The 26,665-nt window shown below is 42.3% G+C and overlaps 1 protein-coding gene across 3 annotated transcripts; it reads left to right on the top strand.

The window, feature by feature from the left end:
- The first annotated feature begins 6,627 nt into the window (after positions 1-6,627).
- Positions 6,628-25,982, top strand: LOC115575913 (oxysterol-binding protein-related protein 7-like). 3 transcript variants are annotated; one of them, XM_030408334.1, is made up of 23 exons: positions 6,628-6,895; positions 9,040-9,259; positions 9,679-9,789; positions 9,972-10,025; positions 10,209-10,322; positions 10,504-10,671; positions 11,142-11,283; positions 11,472-11,590; positions 12,019-12,102; positions 12,217-12,373; positions 12,827-12,960; positions 15,856-15,948; positions 16,328-16,508; positions 16,623-16,697; positions 21,422-21,636; positions 21,731-21,868; positions 21,944-22,007; positions 22,111-22,189; positions 22,635-22,779; positions 22,953-23,103; positions 23,367-23,493; positions 23,630-23,752; positions 24,892-25,982. In XM_030408334.1, exons 2-23 carry the CDS (start codon positions 9,092-9,094, stop codon positions 24,998-25,000), a joined length of 2,751 nt encoding a protein of 916 aa, XP_030264194.1. In that variant the 5' UTR covers positions 6,628-6,895; positions 9,040-9,091; the 3' UTR covers positions 25,001-25,982. The 3 variants fall into 3 exon arrangements, with proteins under 3 accessions (XP_030264194.1, XP_030264193.1, XP_030264195.1); XM_030408333.1 differs by having other exon boundaries at positions 9,646-9,789; XM_030408335.1 differs by lacking the exon at positions 15,856-15,948 and having other exon boundaries at positions 9,646-9,789.
- The last annotated feature ends 683 nt before the right edge of the window (positions 25,983-26,665 follow it).

Genomic DNA, 26,665 nt, shown 5'->3' with positions numbered 1-26,665 from the left:
GGAGAGTAATGGTGGACCTCCTACCTGTTAGGTCGCATTCAGCAGGAAGGAAGGACCCTGCGATACCCTGCGATACCTCTCCTTCACACACTTAGACACCCTAAGTGTGTGAAGGATAGGTATCGCAGGGTCCTTCCTTCCTGCTGCTGTCAGACTATACAACCAGCACTGCTCCATATAGACCTCACCCTGTACTCTGCACTGTGCAATAACTCTGTACAAACTCATTTCATCACCCATATTTATTATACATATTTAAAATCTGTATATAAAAATGACTGTCCATTCTTGCACTATATCATGTAAATATGTATATATGTCGATTTGATTCTATTTTCTTTCCTTTTTAATTATATTGTCTATTATATATTGTCTATTTTGCTATTGCTCTTGTTCTTGTAATATTCTGCTGCTGCGACAAACAAATTTCTCCGTCTGCGGGACATTAAAGGATTTCTGATTCCGATTCTGATTCTGAAATAAAGCCTTGGTTGCTTTTTGGCGAGAGTTTCACTTTAAAGAGAGAGAGATACAAGAGATATAACCAATTCACTTCTATAACTTACGAGCAGGAATAAAAACGGCATGTCAGAGCCATCAGAGGTCCCTCATATGGGTGTATATCACACAGCCTCTTAAGGCTTGGTGCCAACAATACACCAACTCTTAGGACATTGTTTTGACAATGTTTTGTACAGTGAGTCTGTAACCAAGATATGTCACCACACGATGATGATGTGTAGTGCAAGGTATGCAGGGAATGTTTTAGCCCACATCATTACAGAGACCTGTCTCCACCACAAACTCCCGGAAAAGCTGCTGCACTTGACAAGCGAACTGTATTCCAAGCCGACAGAGCGCAGGATTTCAGCGGGAAAAGGAGAGGTGGATTCAGTGTTGACATCATTAGCCCCATTCACATTGCCATTTGCATGCGGGGATCCTGCGCCAATTCTCCACACCCTCCTCTGTGTGAAAGTTTCAGATGCGGAGAAGGGGAAAATTTCGCTCTGGTGCTGATCCGCCTCTGGAGGTAGTATCAGGGCTGCATTATTGGTGAACCACCCCAGTGTGAACGGATAATCCAGAGACGCGGAGCGGGGGGGTGTCGGTCTGACAGTTTCTGAGGTTGCTGTTATAATGACACATTATAACAGCATCCATATGATTATAAACTGTCTGCGGGTTTAGATTGATGGGGGGGACGCCGGGAAACACTGACGTCATCAAAATGACGTGTACCGTCACGGCTCTTTAGGAGCCGCAGCGCCGGCTTTCTGTGTGAAACACGGCATGACGGCGGAGATGCATCGCTCTGTGTGAATTACCATCGGCTGAGAATTGGCGAACCACTGCTCCAGAGTTAATGCAGAGATGCTGTGTAAAAAGGGCTAGTAATGCTTGGTGCTCACATGCTCCTTTCCTGTATGTCTATGGTATGTCCTATGTGTGTGCTCTGTGGACTTTCCTCATCAGCAGCATGTTTTTTTTCACCCTGTGTTTTGGATTTTTCACTTGAGATTCCCTCTTAACTAAAACAGGAGAGCTGCGAATGGAGGAGGCTTGTTTTTCAATGACACAGCCTCTAAAAATGTCCCATACAAATGTGATACTGAACGAAATGCACTTAAAAAGGCCTAAATTTAAGAGGAAACGCTCATGATCATTGGAGGGACATAATACCAGGGCTAATTCCGTTTTATGGTATCAGCCCTGGTATTGTCCCTCCACTGATAAAAAAAAAACATAAAACGGTATCAACCCTCCCTCTGTGCTTCTCTGCAGAGTGCCGGTACCAGTGTAGAGGGGGAGTTTGAGGGGAGATTATCCACTTGTTAATCAATCACAGATGGTGTTGTTCTCTCACACAGATGAAAAAATTTAAATAAGAACCATTGAAATGGGTCCTTTACATTTAGCAGACACTTTTTTTCCAAAGCGAATTACAGTACTTACCCATGCAGGGTGCCGACCAGCACATCAGGAGCAGTTTGCGGCTCAGTATCTTGCCCGAGAACACCTCGACGTGCAGACCAGGGGAATCTAACCACCATGTTTAGAGCCAGTGCCTATTCAGTGCTTTGCTGAGCTGCTGCTGCTCACTACCGTGTTTGTCCACACAGACAGTGTTGCTCCTGCCTATGTATGATGACGTGATTTTCCTTTACCCTGCTGAAAGAGGCCATTAGGCCATTATTCGTCTATGTGTGTGTGGGAGAGTGAGAGAGACAAAGGGCTGTATCTCATGCTCGGCACAAAGCACAGTGAAGTGCAAGTGTCATTGCTAGTTTCAGACCGAAGCAGTCGTCATTTTCACATCCAGCGCCCACGTTGTGTAAATAGCAAATGTACTTATGCTCACGTGTGCGCCCCTGGGTTTGTTCATACACTGTGGTTTTATGATTTGAGAGGCTGCTTTCAGTTATGTTAAATCTTTGTACTATAAAATATCATGGCACATTTAATCAGCAAAACTAAAAGCTGTCACTCTCTAAAGGAAACGAGTCAGGAGTTAAAAAAAAATTATTAAGTTCATCAGCTGGTCCTTGCGTGCAAACGCCCATGTTAATGTAGAGATACACATATTGTTTCTGCTGCTGGAGGATTGCTGCAGGTGATGTCATTAATATCCGCCTCATTAAGGATGGATTTAATCCTCTAATTTCACAAGTTATTGCTCAGAATGATTGCTCCCTCCTGATCCACAGACTGCGATCAACACACAGAGGGACAGCAGCACAGATATTAGTGTATTTTTTCATATGCAGTCAAACAGAACTGTTAGTAGGACAGATGATTGTGAAATTGCAGGGAAGAGGGTCAAGCAGCCGAAGACCACATCCCTTTCCCTCAGTGTTAGGGTTAGGGTTTGAGTGGAGTGCTACTGTGTAATATGTGTTAGGGATGTGCATCTTCAACACTGAGGCGATACGATATGCATCTAGATACACTGCCAATGATACGATACATTAAAGATTCATATAAAACAACCACCGATAAGATACGATACGATTCTCCCACCTACTGCGATACAGTGCGATACAGTACAATTTGGTTTAACACAATGCGATACGATGCGATGCAGAAGAATATTGTACAATGGAATACAAAGTGGTGCAGATAGTTCATGTTCATTCTTTATTTCTACAGTGTGCTTCACACTTTCAACAGGGACAATGGGAAACTAAACTCTAAGCAGTGCTGCCTTTTGGCAGTTATAAGCTGCTGAATGAATGCAAAGGTTGTACAGATTGACACACATGTTGTCACTGCCCACGACTTGTTTGAAATGGGTCTATATCTCTAACTTTCCTCCTCCTTTTTTTCTTTACATCTTTAAGCTCCATGTTGCACTTAAGATACACAATCAGTGATGCCAGTAATGTGTTACCTTAATCTGACCACTACGAGTAAACTAACGCATTAATATTTCCAAACCATTAATCAGATTTAAGTACTTATTCAAGTCACTTTGCCTTACTATTATTTTTGTCACTTTCCTTCGAAAAAAAAAAATATTTTGGCTTTCTTTTTGCGTCTCGGTGAGTGACGTCATGTATGCGAAAAGTCACGTTTTCAGCACAAGGACAACTCACGTGTAACAACGCTGCAAGACAAACACTAACATTGTGTTAGCAGCAGTACCTCCGCTGGTGCTAACCACTGGAGCCGAAGGAGACCTCTCTGTCACATTAACGCCATGTCGCTGCTTCAGGTGAGAGCTTAGATTGGTTGTGCTCCCTGTGTGTTTAATCGCGGCACGGCACATTTTACAGATGGCATTTCTCAAGCTGACCATCTCTTTATAAAAGCCGAAGTGTCCACAAACACCAGACTTGTAAGTGACCGGCGAGTGTATCTCTTCTTCATCCATGCTTACTTTGTCTCTGATCGGCTCAGATTTCCAGCCTGCTGTTTGGTGCTCTGCTGACCCCACCTCCAACCCGCGTGAGACGTGACTCTGGCTGAATTGGCCGATCGCGGCCGTGGTGATGAGAACGGAAACAAGCACTTGGTCCTACTTCTAAATTTGTTTATTTAAAGTATAGAGATTTTATACACGATACATCTCGAGTTCATCCGGATTTTTTAACTGATGCACACTTCTGTCATCGATGCAATCACATCGTAAATGTTCATACGAATGTACCGATACGAATCGGTGAATCTCACCATCCCTAATATGTGTCAGGCCGTTGTGCACCTGGCTCTTAAAGGGAATGGGAGACAATACTGGGATTGGTTTCATTGGTTTGATTTATGTTCCGCCCAGTGGCGGTTCTAGCTTGCATGACGCCCTTGGCGAACTTCACCTTCAGTTTAAGGCAGCCTATATGGGGTCAGGGCGATCTGCTGAGATGAGATAAGCCCAGAAGCGGCTGTTACAGCTCGGGTTCGTGTGGGCACTCATGCCACCCCTCCACAAATGCTGCCCTGGGCGGCTGCCTATATTGCCCTTATGAGAAACAGCCCCTGGTTCCGCCCAAGACATACCCATAGCAAAATGGACTTGGACACATCCTAAAAGCACTAGCGTGCTGTACTTGAGAACATGCACTATCGACCGTCTAAATCAGTTGATCACACTTCTTAATATTGTTTGAAAAATTTAAACCTGGCTTCATAAACTGCATTCCTGAGGGTGAGAAATCACCTCCTACTTGTAGCGGATTCATGGTACTGTTCAATTCTGAGCATCCTAAACCTAAGCTCCGCCTTGGACACCACTGATCACGCACTCCTCTTAAACCGTCTGAAAGTCAACATTGGCATCGCCAGTCAGTGCTCCAGCTCCTATTTAACAGAAAAACAGTTCTCATCTCCAGCTATGTGCCACTGTGGCATCCCTCAAGGCTCAACTTTAGACCACATCCTGTCCGCCATACACGATCCCCCTGGGTGATATCATACGGAATCACAACATTCAATTCCATTCATATGCAGATGAAACACAACTATATCTTCCTATCAAACCACATGACCAAACCTCCCTCCAAACCCTTCACAACCACTTAGCAGATATACAAAAACTCTCCTCTTTGCCCCCTCCATGTCAGGACCCAGTATCACCTCGATGTTCCACTTCCCTCCAAAACAAAAAACTCAGCCACAAACCTTTGTGCTTTATTGACTCACAATGTATTAGTAGTGGAAATACACTTTGAAAAAAGGTTGTCCAGTCGGGGTTTCATCAGCAGCACAATCTTGCAAAAATTAAGTCATTGCTGTCCCATTTATTTAATCTCGCCTTGACTACTGCATCTCCCTGTATGCATGCCTTCCTCAGAAATACCTCTATTCCCTTACAAAATGCCACAGCCCACCTTTAACAGTTTTAAAATGTGTAATTTTAGCATTTTTACGTAGGTTATCTGTGTCTTTTAGAATTTATTTCAAAATTATTTTAATTACTATTAAGGCCTGGTTTGGTTTGGTACCGCCTTCCATTTCAGAGCTGCTTTCTCCCTATGCCCAAATGCGCTACCTAAGATCATCACATAAAACCTTTTTATCATTTCCAAAATTGCACCTTTACATAAAGCTGCTTTTAACACCTGATTTAGATGATTTCAGCTTTTTTAAAATCCAGATTTTACTTCTTTTATTGCCTTGTGTTACACTGTCTGCTGTTAATATTTGTATTCCATTACCACTTCAATTAATTTATTTTTTGTGACTTATTGTTTGTTGATAAGTTGCATGTAAAGCACTTTGTAAATCTGTTTTCAAAGTTGCTATATAAATCATTATAGTCGGTTATAGTCATCATTATTACTATAAATAAATCACCTTGAACCTTGATCTTATTGTAAACTTCAGGTTATTATTTTTATTATTATTTTATTTATGTTCTTTTTGTTACTGGATTCTGTTTATTTGGACATTGTGAGGCATTTTGTAACTGTGTTCAAAGGTGCTATACAACAGTCTCCTTCTTCTTCTTATTATTATGATTATTATGATTATTTATCAGCCTTTGATACAGACACAATACTTGTTAGTACATACAACCAGTGCTGTTTTAGCTCGGCAAGTGAATTGCTGACAAAAACAACTAGAGACAGTGACCTGTTCCCTCTTCCTGTGACCTACTTCCGTTGCCCTTGCTCAGGCAAAATCTGCCAAAAGACAAACAAAGCATACCGACCTGTTTTTGTGGTAGTTCTACTGCACACACACACACACACACACACACACACACACACACACACACACACACACACTCACACACACACACACACTCATTGCCAGACTTATCCCTAAACCTTCCTTCTCTTGACTTTGTATAATTGCTTTGTGGACTGAACCTTTTTTTTTTTACATTCCAAGAAAAACCTGTTCTGCAAAAGGAAATGTTACAGTTGATCATGTTTAAAAGTGTGATTTATGCTTCTATGAACTGCAAAGACAGTTTTTTCCCACCTTTACTGTTTGATGGTTGATGATAATTAAATACGATTTGGGCAGTTATTTTTCTAGATAAGTAGATCTGCTGGCAGTGAATCTGCTAGAGTTCCTTGTGATGACAGAGCTGGCAGGCCTGTTGGGTCAGGTTGAGAGGGTATGCTCTACTTTCAGCCCCGCCCAGATACCTGCTGGCTTTGATATGCACCAGTCTGACAAGCACACCATCAGTCAGGTGTGGCACTGCTCTCAGTGGAACACAGATAAGAGCAGAAGGGACTTTTTTACAGGACATTTTGAAGCTAAAGTAATGTGCAGAGGAAATCTCTTTTACGGTGTGACTCTGCTGTAACACGGGAACTTTGAGGGGTTTTTATATTTTGATTTATTTATTCTTTTTACAGCTCTGCAGTTATTCCTGAAGGAAAGTTAAAGGAATTGCTTTCTGGACTACTGAGGGAGCAGCTCGTTAGACATCAGACCAACACAGGTGTGTTTAATTTGTTATTATGTCACTCAGGCTTTCCTGTTATAGGTGTTGCTTTCTATTGACAACTCATGGTTTTACTTGTTGTTCATACATTGTAATCAGTGTTACCTCTTCTTGTCGTTGCGTGCTCTTTTCCATTCAAATCCAGGTGAGGAGTGGGGGCTATGGTGAAAATCAGTATATGTTAACATATGATGTGAGAGAACATTTTAAACAGCATTTACTTCCCTAATTAACAGTTCCCTAATTCAATCTCAGAGCTATGACAAGGGAAGCTACTAGAAGGACAGTATAAATGGTATTGTAAAACCTCCTGAAGGTTGACAAATTTATGTAATGCATTTTTTTTTTTTTTCTTTTCATCCGTGTGTTCCTTGAATACACCATCATGTGATAATGGCTGCCACCAGAATCTGGTCAGGCTTCTCAAAATGTTTGACTGGAATTTCAACATGGAGCACTTCCTCTTATGTCAGTTTTCAGCGGTTGGATGAGAAAAAGGAATGCCAGCGATTGGAGAGGGGGTGTGTTGTGTTTTAGTTTTTTTTTTTTTTTTTTAAGAGGAGCTAGAGGAGCCTCTACATATTCAATGGGCCATTTGTTCACTGGTTTCATCCTAATTATGCATTTCATTGTCTGACTGACCTAATGATCGAGCAACTTTAAGACTACATCAACACTGATATAAGGTGATGGCAGTTTTCACTGCACTTGTATGAATGTGCATAGCTATAATTTAGTCAAGCCTGATGTTATATACCATAACTAGCTCTTCAATTAAATGTTGGACTTTTCCGAGCCAGTAGACGCAACCAACATTTAGAACTACAGAAAATGATAATTCCTTAAGGAACATGCTTCATCCTTAGTAGGAGCCTCAATTTAAAGGAAAAGTTCACCGTCTTTTGAATGCAGGATCTTGGGGTTTCTAGAATCTTGTACTATGCTGGATGAGCTAAACAAAATCATTTTATTTTTTTATTTGTTTCTTTTCCGCCCAGCTGCTTCAGTTGTTTAGGAGAGAGGTGTAGGGCTGTTTTGCTGTGACACTCCAGAATTGTTTTGTGCACTATGACATTTTTACCTGACTTTACATCGGCAAGGGGTTGTACGGAAGAGGATTAGGGCCACATGTGAATTTTTTTTTTTTTTTTTAGTTCTGACTTTAAAGTCAGAATTCTGACTTTTTTCTCAGAATTCTGAGAATAAAGTCAGAAGTCTGCACATGTAAATTTTTTTTGAGTTCTGACTTTAATCTCAGAATTCTGACTTTTTTTTCAGAATTCTGACTTTAAAGTCAGAACTGAAAAAAAAAATTCACATGTGGCCCTAATCCTCTTCCGTAGGGTTAAGTAGATGAGAACCAAATGTTAATTTTTGGGTGAACTTTTCCTTGAAGGCATATCTTGCTCAATGATGAAGAGGAAAAATTGTCATAGAGATCTACTGTCTGTCTGTCTATCTATATCTATGTATATCTATCTCTTTATCTATCTGAGAAATGTGACGTTACACAACACTGACAAATAAATACCCTATTCTTCTCAGCCCTTACACAGATTTTCCAGTTTTGGTTGTAAACACACATTTACCTGCTTGAGCTTGTTTGTGAATGCATTGTTTTCTGTAGTGGAAATGTTAATGCCTTTCCTTTCTAGCTGCAAAAAGAATTCCAATCTGGCTTCCTTAGTTTTTAAATAAAGGTGACTTTTTAGGAAAAAGGTATGTGGAGCAATGCATGTGTCCTTGTAAACTACAAGGAACTTTATTTTTCTGTTTGTGGTGGTGCCTTTGGACAAAGCTGACGAGGGTTACACACATTTAACTTTGTTTTAGTGCTTCGATGTACCACCAGAATTCAGAGCAGCTTCTTTCCTCAGGCTGTGAGTCTCCTTGATCATCCTCAGCACATGTTTGAATTGTAGGACTCTGTGACAGGCATTTAGAATAGCTATGCCTACATTGACAGTTGTCTCACTTTTGGTAAATTGAGACTGTTTCATAACCTATTAATTAAAAGTTATTCATAGTATGCTCTTGTACACTTTGACATTTGTTTTAGGGTCTTATTCTGTTGAAACTGTCATTGTCTGGATTATTTGGTTTATCACTGTGCTGTTGACGCTTTTTCTCGACTTCCACAGTGCCGTGTACTTTGCCATGAGATACAACCAGCTCTGAAAGTCTTTAACTTCCATGCAGCGCTTTCCTCATTACGTTGCTCCAATGGACCCTCAGGTGTGTCCGCCCCCTCTGAGCAGCAGCCAGTCCATGATCAGTAGCCTTGACAAATCCCCAGCCAGCACTTTCAAACCTGGTCACTCACGGAGCAGCAGTACTGGCTCCTCCAAACATTCAAAACAGGTAACAAGACCCACAGGTACAGAATCTTTTTAAAAAATGTTTTAACTCCATTTAGTATTCCTTTTAATTTGCCAAGGTTTGAATAATGTCCATTCCAAATATCAGCATCATAAAATATTTTGCCAGAGAAAAACTTCAGCATTTCAACTTTACTTCTTCACACATACAGAACAAACCTTGGCCGGATATCATTTTGTTGTGGGTAACATCACTCCAGGGCATATAATGTTGTCCAACACTGTTAGATGTTGATACAGGATATAAGTTTCTGCCAAACTGTTATATTTTGGGGAGAAAAAAAAAAGATCATAGCAACAGCACGGACCAAACACTCTGTCAGGCATCTGGTTTGTTTTCTAGTAATGAAAGTGTTTCCTCTGTGTCAGTCTCGTAACTGGGAGGTGTTGGACGATTTGCAGCATCCGGATATGTGTTCAGTTCCCGGCTCCACTGTGGACCTCAGTATCCCTGGGATCTGCGAGGGCTACTTAATGAAGAGGAGGAAGTACCCGCTCAAAGGCTGGCACAAGGTGGGCACAGACTAGACAGCCCGTGAGCAGCTCTGTTTGCACTGATTTTCACTGTTATCGTCTATTTTATGTCTTTTTAATCTGCCGAGCTACCTAGAGCTATTTACCCTTATCAGTGACATCATGCATTTCAAACATTTGCTGGATTGTCTAACACTTCACTGTGATTGGTCCTTTTTCAGAGATACTTCCTGTTGGAGAAAGGAATTCTCAAGTACTCAAAGACGCAGCAAGATGTAAGTCATAAAAACACCACAGCTGCCAACAGTACACTGTCTCACAACATAGTGATGGCATCAGCAATGAACTCTGTTGTGTTATTCGACTGATTCATGTATGCTCTTAACATCTCTTTGTAAATGTTTGGAATGGTAAATTAAAAAAACTTGTTAAAAGACACGTGGTGGCTGTGTTTTTAGATTCAGAGAGGGAAACTCCATGGCTCTCTGGATGTCAGCCTGGCTGTCATGTCCATCAACAAGAAATCCAAACGCATAGACCTGGATGCTGGAGACAACCTCTACCACCTCAAGGTACCCTACACAACACGTCAGAGATTCCAGGACACTTGAGGTGTCTGTAGAAGGATATGACCTCACGCTCCTGAGCTGCGGACTGTCGTCTGAAAAGCTTAATTTCAGATCACTTTGTCCCTGTTCCTCTCTTTACTGAATTCCTGTTTGCTGTTTTCTCTCTCTCCTTCCTCCCTGTTAGGCAAAGAGCCATGATCTCTTCTATATCTGGCTCACCAAGCTGTGTGCCCACCGTGTGTTTAGAAAAAACGAGGCGATGAGTGTTCATCATGGGGTCCTTCATGCTCTCTCCATCGGTCAGGGCACCCTGCCAACCATGGCCTCCCTCGCCCAGAAAAACAGAGCAACTGTAAGCAAAGATTCCTGTTAATCTCACACACTTTAGCATAGAACTGTTTTTAAAAATATACACATTTGAATGAAACGACTGCAACTCCCTCCACTCAAATTTGTGTAATTCTTAAGAACCCTCTGAGTGGGTCGTTTCTGTGCGGTCAGCAAAGCACATAGATTTGTGGGAGGTGATTGATTTGATTAGTGACATCAACATAATAAAGATATTTCCTATTTATTAATTGTATTTGTTTTATACTCATTCCTCTCAACGCATGTAAAAACCCTGGTGTAACCTCTTTTGTAAAACTCATTGTCATTATATCATATTAAAATTTCTTTTTATTCATGAATTAGTTGAGTGAGTGAAAAACCATTACATAGTTTGTTACAGTATTGCCCATGATGGCAGATAATGGGAGGACATTTTCTTTTCTTTGGTTTCACTTTTTGACTTTGTGTGTGTGTGTGTGTGTGTGTGTGTAGCTTCCTCAATACGCCAGCTCAGCATCAGTGTACCAACCAGAGATGGGCAGCCCCGCCCCTGCCATCACCTCTCACCCAGGAGTGACCAACAAGGTGTCAGCCTGGCTGCAGCAGACTCATGATATTGATGCAACTTCCAACGGTCAGAATCACCTGTCTTTGTAGCCACATAGTGAATCCTGGTTCAGTCATATTTCATCAGTCAAAATGCTTGCATGCGTATGTTGACATACAGAAAAGGAACACACTGATGTGATGGTGACTTTGGTAGGATCATGTGCAAAATGTTTTTGTGTGTGATCTCGGAACCTGACCTTTTTTGTTTGGCAGACCTGGCTCGCTGTCAGGCAGAATTGACTGAACTAGCCCAGCTCATTCAGCGACTCCACTGGCTGGAAGGAGGCCTGCCAATCACAAACACAGATCTGGAGATGCGGATCAGCATGCAGGTGAGTGTTTTGGTGGCAACTGTGAGTGCGTCTGCTTCTTCATAGTATTTTTTTTTTTTTTTTTTTTTTTTTAATTTGGAAAAAAAAAAAAAGACTGAGCTGAGATCACTTGTCTTCTATTTAAACGTGATAAAATGGACCTCCTACAGGGGGCCCTGAACTGGCCTCAGAAGATTTCTGATGGTCCCTGTTGAAATGATCACAAATACAAATGAATCAAATGATCACACCATGATGGCAAGAGCATTCATTCATTTTGAAGCTAAAAACTAAAGCTTTTGTCTTTCATGTCATTACATTGTACATTTGTGATGTGTCATGAGTACAGAATTTAAACAACAAATATGTTGGTCTAAAAGCAAACATTCAGTCATCAAAAAATGTGGTGTTGTCTTTAGAGAGAAGTTATAACCCTGTTTCTGTTTTAGAATCTCTCCCTGGAGAAACCTAAGAGGAAGATCGGAAAAGCAATTGGCCATGCCAGGACATTGTCCCGTGTTGATGGGGGACTGGTAAGACTGACTTTAAGCTCTTATGCATTGTTGTGATTCATCTTAAAACATCATCTGTTGAACAAGTTAAACCTCTCAGTTTTACACCATACCAAGCCCCTCTGTCCTGTCCAGTTTACTTCCAGCCACCTGAGTACAAACAGCAGCTCCGGTCTGGGGTCGTCAGTTCAGTCCATCCCTGACTACGTTTACTCTCAGCTGTCCAACCCTCAGGTCACCTCACCTGAGGCCAAGAAGCTTCACCAGGACATCTGCACTGCTTCCCAGAGGGGTACAGAACTCGCTCACCTTGTAGTAATATAATAATAATTGAACTCATCTTGAAAGAAGACAGGGCTCAATACACTGGATCTTTCCTACTTCTGAAATAATTCCTGCAACATGAATAAAGTGGGGTCAATTCTTGCATCCCCCCCCCTTTTTTTTTTTTTAAACGGGCTCTGTGAAACTGCTGTGCTGGAAGCTGGTTGTTGGTTTATGTTGGCAAAGACATTTCTAAGCTGATGTAAGCTGCCATGGCTACATGCAAATTGTTATGTAGAGCCCCTTTTTTAATGTAGAAAATAGTTTTGTAATATAGCACTAATACGAGATGTGTTATGACATTTGTTATTAATTTTTGGAATAAACTAGAATGACAAAGTTTGTAAAAATGCCCTAAGCTGATACCTGCTGCTGTCTGCCACAGCGTCACATGACCATAAGTTTCTGTGTTATGTTGCAGTTCACGCTTCTCTTAAATCAATTCATGATGTTTTGACCCTGGAGAGAGAGCGAGTGAGGCAGGCCTGGACGGGCCCGGACCTGAGGCAGAACACCTCACACCAGCTCGCTACACTATGCAGCACACTGTCTGAGGTAACACACAAACACACACACGCGCACAGCAGCTTAACAGGAGAACATGAAATCAAAACTCAGAAATGTTGTTGACGACAACAAAGACCGACATGAATTTATAAGTGTCTTTCCCTGTCGGCTCACTTCTTTACCACCTCACCATTTCTCCCGGAGTTCTAACACTGACAAAAAGACAATGGAGGCTCAACCCTCGCTGTCTGTTGGTGAGGCACTGTGTGAAACTGTTGAGCAGGTTTGGGTTGTTTCTAAGCGAACAGACACATGTTGTCACAGGCGCGTCCTGAAGGAACACACCTCAAGTCTTTTCTCACCCTGTTTTCACACAAAGGCACAAGGCACGGCTGTTGTCACACACTGAAACTCAGACTTGCCAGTAGATTTCAGCTGTCAAACTGACAGCACTCTGTAATCCTTCCTGTGTGGTGCTGCATGAGGTTTCTTCTTGTTTGCCTGCTTGTGATCTGTCCGTGCTGCATGTGACTGTTCTCAGTTGTTGTGACTTTGGGCTTAATTTTGGTGTTTGCCTGGCAGCTGTCGTCCTGCATTGTCACTGTTGGTCAGTTCAGTTCTGCTCTCTTGTCTGCATGGAGAAGAGGGCAAGGATGGCATCAAGCCTTAGTGGTTTAGTCATGTTTGGCTGCAAGACAACAATTCAAAATGACCTGAATTACCTTTTCTTAGCCTACACTACAGTTTGGGCATATGGAGTTGGGGGGGGGGGACCCCAAAACATGGGGGTTGACCCCAAAACATGGGGGTTGACCAGGCAGCCAGGCAAAGACCTGATTGACCCATTTAAATGCCTATAGTTCATAATATGGAGCCAGAACAGTGACTTTAAAATTTGGCATCCAAAAAAAAAATTGGCATTGAAAACAAAACCAGTACTGAAAAAAGAAACATTTTCATTGAAACATTTGTATTGAAAACAGTTGTATTGGCATTGAAAAAAGAAAGTAATTCAAATAATTCAAGTCCGAAAATCTTATCATTTTATTTTATTGGGATTTTTTTGTATTTTTCAATGACAATCTTCAGATTTTTTCTTCATGTCACTTTTTTTTTAGTGACAGATTTTTTTTACCATGTCAGTTTTTTTTTCAGTGTCACTGATTTTCAGTTTCAACTTTCTGTCACTGTTTTGGCATCAAGAGGGCGGGGCCTGAGGGGAGGGGCAAGTAGAGCGTGGTTTGCATATCATTTAAGAAGGTAATGACAGCAGCCTGCGGGAAGGCGGGGCTGGACGGTCCAGCCATAATACACCATTTCAGGGCCCGTGTGCTGGCCGTCTCTGGGCAACACAGAGTCCAACTAGCTCGCGGACTTTTCTTCAAGCTCTCTCCTGATATGCCCAAGTCGCTGTGTATCTGGTTCTGTCCCGGAGCTCCCGAGCTCTGGTCTCTATATGCGTATGGAGTGTGGTAGTAGTACCAGGGCGCCGAGCACGGAGTACTAGCCACAGTTAGCACAACAGTAGAACAGCCTGTTGCTCCGAGCTGGGGCTGCAGCGCCGACAGCAGCGCTCTGGTCTGCTCCCCGAGCTCTGTGCCACCTTACCGCTATCGGAGACCGGACCTCCCAAGCTCCAGTATCTATATGCGTATGGAGTGTGGTAGTAGTACGGAGCTAACGAGCATTAGCCCCAGCTGTGTCGCTCCGAGCCGGGGCTGCCTCGCCAACAGCAGCGCTCCGTCTGCTCCCCGAGCTCTGTGCCACCGCACCGCTGCCACAAAATACAGAGACCAGACAATAAAGGAGAGTGCTTGGAGAAAAGTCAGTCAGTTATGAAAATATGTGTCTGTTACTTGATTACAGCCGTCTGTTGTACTTTACTATGAACCACAGTAGCACAATCACAGCTTACTTTACTCGCATACTGACGTGTTGAGTTTATTCGCTCTGACTCAAAGGAGTCATTGTAGGAATAGTGATATTATTCACATGAACTGAGTTTATAGGGGAGCTCCGGTCTCCGGTCTCCTGTAGCGGTACGGTGGCACAGAGCTCGGGAAGCAGACCAGAGCGCTGCTGTCGGCGCTGCAGCCCCGGCTCGGAGCGACACAGCTGGGGCTAATGCTCGTTAGCTCCGTACTACTACCACACTCGTACGCATATAGGAGCGGGGCTCGGGAGCTCCGGGACAGAACCAGATACACAGAGACTTGGGCACATCAGGAGAGAGCTTGAAGAAAAGTCCGCGAGGTAGTTGGACTCTGTGTTGCCCAGAGACAGCCGGCTACAACGGTATTGTGGCTGGACCGTCCAGCCCCGCCTTCCCGCAGGCTGCAGCCATTACCTTCTCAAATGATATGCAAACCACGCTCTACTTGCCCCTCCCCTCAGGCCCCTCCCTCTCGACGCCAAAACGATGACAGAAAGTTGAAACTGAAAATCAGTGACACTGAAAAAAAAATGACATTGTAAAAAAAATCTGTCACTGAAAAAAAAGTGACATGAAGAAAAAATCTGAAGATTGTCATTGAAAAATACAAAAAAATCCCAATAAAATAAGATTTTCGGATTTGAATTATTTGAATTACTTTCTTTTTTCAGTGCCAATACTTGTTTCAAAGCCAATACAAATGTTACAATGACAATGTTTCTTTTTTCAGTACTGGTTTTGTTTGCAATGCCAATTTTTATTTATTTTTTTTTGGATGCCAAATTTTAAAGTCACCGTTCTGGCTCCATATCATAACGCTGTTGCAGTTTTGTCCCCTGGTGACAGTTGAACAACAGAGCCAAACGTTGATCCACTCCTCCTATTGTGTGAAGGTTATGGAGTCTGCGTTAACCATATCACCATTTGTGTTTGATCCACTGTCTTCCCTTCCTCTTGTTTCTTGCATGGCTGGTCCGTGTGTATGTGCATTTCCATGCATGTGTGTTTAGCTTGACATACAGTCACGTCTGACCAAAGTCCACTCGCTTTCCCTGTCCTCTGACTCTACTGAGGAATCCTTCTGCACCGTTCGTCCTGACCAGGTGTGTACTGCCCTGTCTGGATGTGTGAAACGGTTTCTTTTCGTGCATGTCCGTTTCATTGTCTCACTGTTGCCCATGTGTATTGTTTTTTTGTTTTATCTTGCATGTGAAATTAGTTAAAATTATGAAGAAAATCAAGTGGTTGGTGCAGCGCAGGTTCATCACTTAATGCTACATATTCCTGGCAGGATAATGCGTGTTGACATTTTGTGTGTGTGTGCATTGGGTGTTTGCATTTTTCATGTGTCCTGTCTGTTTGTCTGATACTTCACATGCCTGTTGGCTAGTCTGGTTCCAGTTCTTTCACTGTCCAATCTGTTCATTTTAGAAATTAAACTAGTTTGAACCATAGATCCTTTTATCCTCTGCTCCCTCACAGAGGACTCCTTCAATGGGTCGCCACAGTCATCGTGCTCCCTCAGTGGCAGACTCCATGGCAGAGTATTTCGATGCCAGTGAAGTGATTGTGTGCGAGACCTCATCAGAGGCAGAGGCTTCGGATGAGTCGGGCCTGAGTGACATCACCACCACCAGCACCTCGGAGCCTGAAGAGGGACACAGTGAGTGTTGACCTACCATCCAGTCGCTGGTGGCACACTGATCATACTGCCCTCCACTTAAACATTTTCTGTGCAAAGAAAGACTAAAGATTTACCATCTCCTCTACTACTCAGCTGCTGCCACCATCAACTACCGGGCCAGTCTGAACAGTGCTCCTAACAAGCCGAGCCCAGTACCCACCAACACTGGTAACACCATCCTTCTTTCGTCTCATTTTAAATCTGAGTGCAGAGCATGTCGACTATGTACTGCTGGTTCACCAGTCCACCTTCCAGGACTGAGTTTAGACCAGAGATGGAAGACGCTGCTTCCTGATGGTGCTGTGAGAGGAAGCTCAGCAAGGGCACAGCTATTCATTACAGCACAAGTGTGTCTGAATTCTTGCAAGCAGTCATTCGTTGAGTTGCAGAAACAAACATATTCATGACACCTGGTTCAGTTTCAGTAAAACTTTGTAAAATACAATGATGCATCACTGAATGCAACATACATTTGATCCAGCTGTCACTTTCTTACGGATGTATTGCAAAAAATTGTGGGTAATTGTAGTCCACACCTCTAAACAGACTCTCTGAAAGTCTGCAGAAGGTCCTCTTAAAGGCTCTTGTGGACTGGATGAATTGGATAGCCCTCAGCACTCCTGCAAAGTCCACAAGTCTAAGAGTAGTGAAGTCTAGATATCTTGATGCCACGATTGACGGGGCCAGGATTGCTCATTGTGTGCGCAGGCATTTTTTGCCAAGAGGCAGTCGATGAAGTACTGCACACAACGCCAAGCCTCCATAACCTGAACCAAAGATGATATGCTGCAAACACCAAGTTAAGACATGCTGCCAGTCAAAATTGGTTAAAAAAATAAGTATGAGTATCCAGGGCCGTTTCTGTCTTTTTGGGGGCCCTATGCAAGATGTTGTTTGGGGGCCCCTATTTTGTCAAACTAGGATGGATAGATTCTGAGGAAGAAAATACAAATTTGGAGTGACGGGGCCCCTTGACACCCTAAATGGTGATTCCTGTCAGTCTCCTATCCCTTAATCAAAAGACATCCAGGGCCGATTTGATCACTATGTTAAATGCGATCAAACTAATGTGATCAGCTGTGATGAGCTAATCACACTCCCCATAGCCCCCCCCCTTCCTTTCTTTTGTATTCCCATTGATTGAACCTGCCACTTTGTCTCCTTTGTTCTTAGTGTATAAAATGCTGTTGTTTCATTTGCTCTGGGTCGACTCACCGGCTCAGACCTGCTCTGTGCCTGTCGGTTCACCAGTTTACCGGTATTCTTTAAATAAACACATCACCACAGCAAACTGATAAAGATGCAACAATCTGTTACATTCTAAGAGGAAAACCTCTCTCAAATTAAAATCAAACATCTTAAGCTGACCCACACTAGTAAGTTGAACTGATAGAAAATGATAATACAAGGTAAACAATAGGGATCCTTGATATTTCAATAAATTAAACTGATGGAGTGTTTCTCTATTTTATTTTAAGTTGACATTAAACATATAACATACATACACACAAAACTAAAGTTAAAGTTGTAGAGAAAATAAAATAGGCTATTACTTAGAAAAGAAAATCACAATGAGCCAGCATCCATATCAATATGCAAACAATAAAAACAAAAATACTAACAAGAATAATATACACTACTCACAATAAGTTAGGGATATTGTTATTTACATGAGTGCTTTTCCTATTTGGTCTGAATTTTAATGAAATGAGTAAAAGTTCCCTTTGATATTACTAATAATGAATGAGAAGAAACACCATTTTCATTAGTTTAATATTTATTACCCCAAAAATTTAGACAATAACAAGGATAGCCCCAAATTACAAAAATTGACAATGTCAGTAGCGGGTGTTTCCACCATTTGCCGCAATGACAGCTTGACCACGACGTCTCATGCTCCTCACTAGCCTCATGATGTTGTTCTGAGGCAATGCGTTCCACTCCTCCACAAGTGCTACACGCAGTTCTGCCAGGTCACGTGGGGGTGGGGTACGATCATCCAGTCTCTGCTTCAGCTGGTCCCAGACGTGCTCTATGGGGTTCAGGTCAGGGGACATTGCTGGCCATACCATATGAGGCACTCCGACTTCCTGAAGTCGAGCTGTGACAATTCTGGCACAATGTGGTGGAGCATTATCATCCATGAACAGAAAGTTGGGGGTGTGCTGGCGGAATTGGGGGATGATGATGGGTTCTATGATGTCTCTGAGGTAAGAACGTGCAGTGACTGAGCCATCTACAATAACCAAATCTGTTTTGCGCTGACTGGTGATGCCTGCCCAGCCTGTTGCACCTCCTCCACCAAAGGGAACCCTGGGGACCATGTTGACCTCAGCGTATCGCTCACCTCGCCTTCTCCAGCAACGCTGACCACCATCATTTCTGTGCAAGGTGACCCGACACTCATCAGTGAACAGGACAGTAGACCACTGCTGCATTGTCCAGGTCACATGGTCTTGTGCCCACTGCAAACGTTCACGGCGGTGTCTTGGTGTCAGTGGAGTGACCTGCAACGGTCGTCTGGCATTCAAGCCAAAGCGGTGGAGTCGGTTTCGAATGGTTTGTCTGGAAACCCTAGTACCCCTCACATCTTGTAACTGGGCCTGCAGCTGTGTGGCAGTCTCATAACGATGTCTGAGTGCATAGGTCCTTAGGTACTGGTCATGGTTGCGGTCTGTCACTCGTGGGGCTCCACTCCTGGGTCTGTCACGAACTCTGCCAGTAGTTCTGTGTCTTGATGCAAGTCTGCTGATGACACTTTGAGACACACCAAGTTCACGAGCAACATCTGACTGCCTGCCACCGACCCAAAGGTGCGCTATGGCCAGGTGGCGCTGCTCTTCCTTTAAGTGACGTTGTGTGTTCATGGCTGTTTGAATGATGAACTAGGAATGACTTACTGACCATACCAGCTTTTTATACCCACAGAATGTTGAAATTTGATGCCACATTGAAAAGGGTTGTCTTTTAGTTTTTTGGTATTGGCCCCAATATGTAAGGCACACTGTACACAGTGAGACCATTACGTGGAAAACACAAAATGAGGTGTGTCTATCACCCCAATACAATTGCCTCCCTATCCCAAAACTCTCTGAACACCGTATGTATGAAATCCACTGAGTCTCTCACAATATCCCTAACTTATTGTGAGTAGTGTAGTTGAGGTAGTAAGGAACCTCTGAAATGTAACACAAGCCCTTCAGGACCAACACAATAAACCAGCATACAATAAAAATGCAACAATGAAAACAATACTTTGAAGGAACAATACAGAACTATATAACACAATAACACCACTTTGTGATGATTATCAGTATCATCTGAGTCTTGTGTTTTAAGCAGATCTACCCTAAGCCCCTCCTCAAAATCTCTGCTTCCTTGCCAGCATATGAGAGCTGCTTGCCAATCTCTGGTGCTGAAGCCAGCAGTGCTGCTTCCTGTTCTGCAGCTCCAAAATACTTCAGAATTGCTCCTGCAAAGACAAAACTCCTGAGGTTACCAAGCAAAACAGATCCTAAGCAAATATTCATACTATATAATTGAGTTATGTTACACTAATGGAGAAATTCATAATCTGTTTTTATTTTAAACCTTGCAATATACAGCACAGTGTCCCTTTTAAAGCATGCACCCAATTTCAAAGTTGTCCCTTTTTAAGCAGTTTCAAAGAGTTATAAAACAAAGATAAATGACTGATGAGCTTTGTGTGATATTGAAGGAATATCTTAGTTTATATTTCACAGAGTATTACAAAGTGAACTACTTGCTTAACTGATGATTTGGTCTTAACATATATTCTGTGGGCAGAACTAACGGTCCTATATAGTATAGTTCACTTTAAATTGCCTTTACTTTGTGTTATTATGATTCTTCTGAATAAAACAAAGTAATGCATCAAAAACATAACAAAACACTAAACTGTAGGAATGTAGGCAAATGTGTTCAAATTATATTGTCACAATAAATATTCTAATAAATGTGGAAAAGAAAGATGCAACTAGCTCAGTAGAGTTAACAATAATCCAGTCAGGGCAATAATCTACTGCCACAATAGTCCATAATCATCCACAGTAGGCCTGATATGTATATGTGTGTTGTTAAGCACACTTCACATTAGAGACCTACAAACTGAGGAAACACTAAAATTGATACATTAATCATAAAAACAATCCTAAAGTAATGTTATGTGACAAATATTGAAGAGCAGAGGAGGTCTATGATGGAGCAGCAGCTCCACTGGATGAGGATCCAGCAGACATGACAGATATCTGCCTAACACACACACCCTCCCTCACAAATATAATGCCAACGAACTGGACCTGCTGTGATTCAACAAAACGGGTTTCACTTCAGTCAATCAGTGTTATGGCATTCACATGTGAGATACATTTATTTTAGCCCTCTCCTAAAGCAAACACTTAAGCTAGCTAAATAAATCAGCATTTAAGCTAGCCCCTCCAACCCACATAATGGAAAAAAAACTTGCCTTTATCCAGCGAGCGTTTTTCTTCATCTAGTTTCTTCTTTTTTCTGCGCCAGATGAATACGCTAGTTTGGACGCCATGCCGTGAATGACCTGAACTTGAGGCTCGGCGCAATTCCCCGCCCCCTCCTAGTTTAGTAGTACTGGTCGTCATAGCAACGCGGCGTGGAAGACACCAGATCTGACCAATCAGCGGGCCAGGTGTCAGGTCCTTTTCACATCTTTTCCTTCGGGTCATTCCTCAGGTATTGCAGCTGGCCTTGCAAATTGAGGGGGCCCCCTAGTGGCGCGGGGGCCCTATGCACCCGCATAGTCCGCTTATAGCAAGAAACGACTCTGCGAGTATCCCTCCCAAATGCCCCCCCCTTTTTTATTTTTTATTTTGCCAATTTGTCTTTCTATGATCCAGGCCGTCGCACTGCCATCCCCGCCCCAGGAGCAGACAACAGCCACATTGGCATCATGACCATCCTGTACAACAACATTGGCAAGGACCTGTCCAGAGTCTCCATGCCGATCGCTCTCAATGAGCCTGTGTCTTTGCTGCAGCGACTCAGTGAAGAGCTGGAGTACAGTGAGCTGCTTGACATTGCCAACCACATTGAGGATCCTTTTGAGAGAATGGTGAGTTTTGCTCACTTGGAATCCCGACCACCTGGAGCTAAGATGCAGTGGAGTTTAGTGGGTAGTTCATTAATTTGAAAAAAAATGTCTACAGGTTTATGTGGCAGTGTTCTCCATCTCTGGATACGCCTGGGCATCCTGGAGGTATCGCTACAAACCCTTTAACCCTGTGCTGGGAGAAACCTACGAGACTCGCAGAGAAGACAGAGGCTTCAAATACGTCAGTGAGCAGGTAACCAGTGGCGTCTGATATAGAAACATGATGACCAAACATGAGTTTTGAGCTTACTGTTATGCTTATTTTCAGGTCAGCCATCACCCACCCATCTCTGCCTGCCATGCAGAGTCAGAAAACTTCACTTTCTGGCAAGGTAGGAAGGAGTGGAGTGCATCAAGATGAGTGCTGGGTCCCACCTATACCTCTTTATGAGTTGAGACAAACCTAATGCTCTGTCTCATTCTGTCTGCTCCCAGATCAGAGATGGAAGTACAAGTTTTGGGGAAAGTCAGTAGAGATCCTCTCTTCTGGACAGGTCAACATTACCCTGCCCAAGTGAGCCACTGCTTTTACTACTTAACAATAGCTGGAACACAATGTAGCATCTAGATGTACAACAGTTGTAAAAATGACAGAATAAGTACAGAACCTTCTAATACTGAAAACAGTGTGCTGGCATAATCTACATACTGTACAGTCAACAGTAGTTGATTGTATAGACACAGAGGTTTGTTTTCTTGCCAATGAAATCACACACATTTAAGATGGCAGGCTATGATTGGTTGTATAGGCTGTCATGTCTCTTGGTCACCGCAAGAGTTTTTGGCTCTTTAATCACCTAACCTGACAGTGACCATAACACACTGTTTGTGTAGTCTTAACCAAATATTAGACATTAAATAAGGATATTATGTGCATGTTAGAGCCATGAGCCATGTGGCTCTAGCTGACTGTGGGATTTAAAAAAAAACCTGTCTAATATCAACCCATTTGTGTGCAGGTACGGTGATCACTATGAATGGAACAAGGCAGTGACGTGTATCCACAACGTGCTGAGTCAGCAGCGCTGGATAGAGCACTATGGTGAGGTGGTGATCAGAAACACACAGAGCGACATCTGCACCTGCAAGATCACCTTTGTCAAGGTTGGGACACACACACACACACACACACACGTCTTCATTTAGCCAGCCTGTCCTCTAAAGTTCTGTTTTTGTATCTTGTTGTTCAGTTAGAAGACAGGATAATTGACATGTACTTTTCTTGTCCTCCTCCATTACTGTAACCACCCTGAGCCCTTCCTTCCTATGTATTTCAGTCACGCTACTGGAGCTCAGACAACAATAAGAATGAGGTGCAGGGTGTGGTTCTAAATCGGGCTGGAGAGGTGGTTCATAGATTTGGAGGCCTCTGGCATGAGGGCATCTTCTGTGACACCCTGCTTGAACCGAAGTGCATCTGGAAGCCAAGTGAGTAGCATCCTCATCTGAGCAATGGAAATAACTTGAGAAATGCAGCCGTTGACCTCAGCTATAGAGTCACATTCTAATTATATTCAGGCTTACAAGCCAGCTACTGTCTGATGAAATTCTAGCAGTGTTGTAGAAGATGCATAATAGATTCACCAATACAGATGAATTTCACTGACAAAGACATGGTTTGCTAATGGAATGAGTTGTCAACCACATAACCTTCCTTTAGGAATTAATGTATGTTGTAATTTCTGGTTTAGATGTGCAGCCTGATGACCACGTTGACTTCTATGGCTTCTCGCGTTATGCCAGAGAACTAAATGAACTGATGCCTGAGCTCGAGGCAATCCTACCGCCTACAGACACACGCTTCAGACCGGACCAGAGGTACACACAAGATCTTTATTCATTTGAACTAATAAATGTGGTGTATTGTACACAATATATTTCATTTATTTTTTCCCATACAATTGCACCATCCTTAATGTTGACCAGTTGTTTAATTCCTGGCCTCCTTCATCAGGCTCCTGGAGGAGGGGAAGGTAGCTGAGGCAGAAAAAAAGAAGGATGAGGTGGAGGAGAAGCAGAGGGAGAGGAGGAAGGAGATGGCAAAGAACGGGGAGGAGCACATCCCGAGGTTCTTCAGGTTAGGAGCTCTGCTTTTTTAACCTTTTTGGAAAGGAACATTTCCCAGTTGTACATTTATTCACAACCTGCCTCCCCTTGTGTATGAACAATATATTCAAGGATCATCCCAGTGATGGGGTATTTAAAAGACACAGCAGTCATGGATATTCAGACTTGATATTCCAATTAGGATTCAGGCTCCATCAATGCTTGATCTTACTTTTCCCACAATACAACTGGTTACATAATTCCACTAGACTCCCCATGCCCCATAAATTCCCACCTTAGTTTGTAGCATGCTCTCTGTCCATGCTGAGATAACTGACATCATCAGGGGTTAGATCCCCAAATTTGACAAAGAGAAAGCGAAATTGGCCTACCAGCATCTCCAATGCAACTATTTACTAGTTTTAGATCACTGTACTGATTTCAATCTACACAAAACCAGTCCATCAATGAAACTGTGGTTTTCAAATTCATAGTTTTGTAGTGTGTATATACTGTGTGGAGTGAACTCCCCATTACACCACTCATTTATTCACTTTTGCACAGATCAAGCAAATACAATTTGACATCTTAAGTGGATTTTAAAGGTGCTGGTGGGTGTATTTTGGTAGCTGTATCCCCATTTCCAGTTTTTCTGGTGAATTAACCTTGCTTGGTGTTGCCATACCAGTTTCTAAATGCAAGTTACTCTTAAACATCTAAGTTCATGTTTGATTTCCAGTGGGCTTAGACCAAATTGCCTCTGGATACATTGGACAGACCCACAGCCAATAAGCGTTATGAAGTGTGTGATATTGCAGTGAGCAAGGGGGAAAAATGTGAGCAGACTACAGCGTGCAGAGATGAGCTGTGATGCTTCAATCGCTGCACAGTAATCTTCAAAAGGCAACTGTGCCTGTCAACTGTGTACAACCTCTACTGCTGTTTTTGTCACCGAGTGGCTCAGTTGTTGTTCTAACAAAAAGGTCCCTCTAAGTCCCTCCTACAGCCATCTTATTTGTTTCAGATGAAACCCACATCATATTAGTTGTGATCGACCTGACATCAGGACATTTCATTGAAATGTTTGATGTTATTATGAAAACAGAAACTGCATTCAATTTCCAAGAGACTTGCACAGAAGCAACCATTTTCTTTTGTTTACTATCTCAGGAAAGCTCTGGATGAGGCTGGCAGAGAGGTGTGGCTGTCCAATGACACCTACTGGAAGCTCCGCAAAGACCCAGGCTTTGCCAAGACTGAAAATCTTGACCTGTGGTAGAACACTGCACCCAACTTTAGTTGAGGCTACATAAAACACATGTTAATATGATAAGGATGAATGATATGCCCCTCTATTAGTAAAACTGATTTAATTGTACCCATGTTAGTCTTATAATCTGTGCATGAATATACTCAAGAGGTCTGCTGCTGAGCCCTGCTGCCAGCATGTAGAGGAGAAACGTGTCTGGAAGCATAAATGAACCTCTCATGTGGTTTTCTATGCCTTGAAGAGGTGAGGTGCCACAGTGGAACAAATGAAGACTGATTGGACAAGGTCAGATGTCTTTCCAGCCTTTCACCCACCTCTTACCATGATGGGGACCTTCAATGTAATTGTTAATAACTCAAATTAAATCTGAACCCGAAAACTAGTTTTATTGCTCCCCTTGAGAAAATTGTTTAAAAATCAAGTTTTCCTGTCAGGATTGAGGCCTTTCTCTGTATGTAAAGTGTCTTTTTTATTTGTGGGATTATGTCATACTTTTTGTTAGTTTTAACTTGTTTTTTATAAAAAATATTTTTGTTGAGCTCATTTTTATGACATTGTGATGAGTTCAGAAATGGTTTGCGATGCTTGCTTCAATTGGAGGGATCCGGAACATACGCAAGGTGTATTCTGGTGCTTGTGAGGTGTGTTCCAGGTGAAATGGTGCTGTCCTACTTGCTTTCTCACTGGGTCTTACTTGTCATTATTTTCTTGGTGATACTGTTTTTTCTAAAGTGTCCTTACCCTGGTTAAATCTCAGTCCTGTTAGCCTTGCATTTACCTCTCGCCTGTATGATTTGTCAATGTTCAAAGTGAGCTGAAAGACTAGTATTGCGTCTCTTGGATCTCTCAGTTGATGCAATGAAGTATTTTTATTGATGTTTCAACAATGGATTTTTCTAAAGGAAAAGAGACTACTGTTAAAACCTCGTTGAAATTGTTATTTTTTTTTTCCTTAATGACTTTGTTTCAAATTAAAGGTTCCATAATCAAATTTGCTTGCCATTTTGTCTTTTGGGCCTCCACAAGATCACACTATGAAAAGAAATCTAGAAATGCACATTACATTGTAAGAAATGGCTTTATTTTCAAATCGGTCAATTACTAATGCTTTTTAAATCAGTAAAAGCATCTCTCTCTCTGGTTTCACGTATTTTGATCATGTTAACTGCTGTTATAAAAATATGGTGCAGGAAATACTCAAAATATGAATGTGTGTGATATTTAACAATAAATAAACGATTTAGATAAACACTTTTGAAACGGATTCCCAGGCTTGCCTCACTCTGATATTTTATCTCAAAAACATTGTCTGAAATGATTAATTTACATATCTTTCCTTCACTCTTCTTTCTGAAGTTGCACAGTGCTAAAACAAGTGCTAGTGGGGCTGATACAGAGACACCATTAACTAATCATAAATCAGTGTAACAGAATGATTTTGAAGCTGTTACTTTAAGTTAAAAAAATACATACTGTTGCTTTAAGGTATTTGTAAGACCAACAGTTAAAAATAAATTCAACTCCTATCAATAGCAAGAGAATGACTTGTCAAATTCTTTGTGCACTAAATAAATGTAATATTGTGCCAAGACCTAAAGTCTCTCAGGCTGTTTGACACTCAACCAGTAATTTCTACTCCTCATTCCAGATCACTACAGCACAAATCACCATGCA

Source organism: Sparus aurata, chromosome 23 (genome assembly GCF_900880675.1).
Source record: "Sparus aurata chromosome 23, fSpaAur1.1, whole genome shotgun sequence".
NCBI classification, from domain to species: domain Eukaryota; kingdom Metazoa; phylum Chordata; class Actinopteri; order Spariformes; family Sparidae; genus Sparus; species Sparus aurata.
This window is presented reverse-complemented; position numbering and strand designations above follow the sequence as displayed.

Bases quoted from the DNA above. Each gene is read 5' to 3' on its own strand.
- LOC115575913 (XM_030408333.1), top strand. From the start codon at position 9,092: ATGCAGCGCTTTCCTCATTACGTTGCTCCAATGGACCCTCAGGTGTGT. The intron at 10,672-11,141 runs GTAAGCAAAGAT...GTGTGTGTGTAG, and splicing joins CCCAGAAAAACAGAGCAACT to CTTCCTCAATACGCCAGCTC. The intron at 21,869-21,943 runs GTAACCAGTGGC...GCTTATTTTCAG, and splicing joins TCAAATACGTCAGTGAGCAG to GTCAGCCATCACCCACCCAT.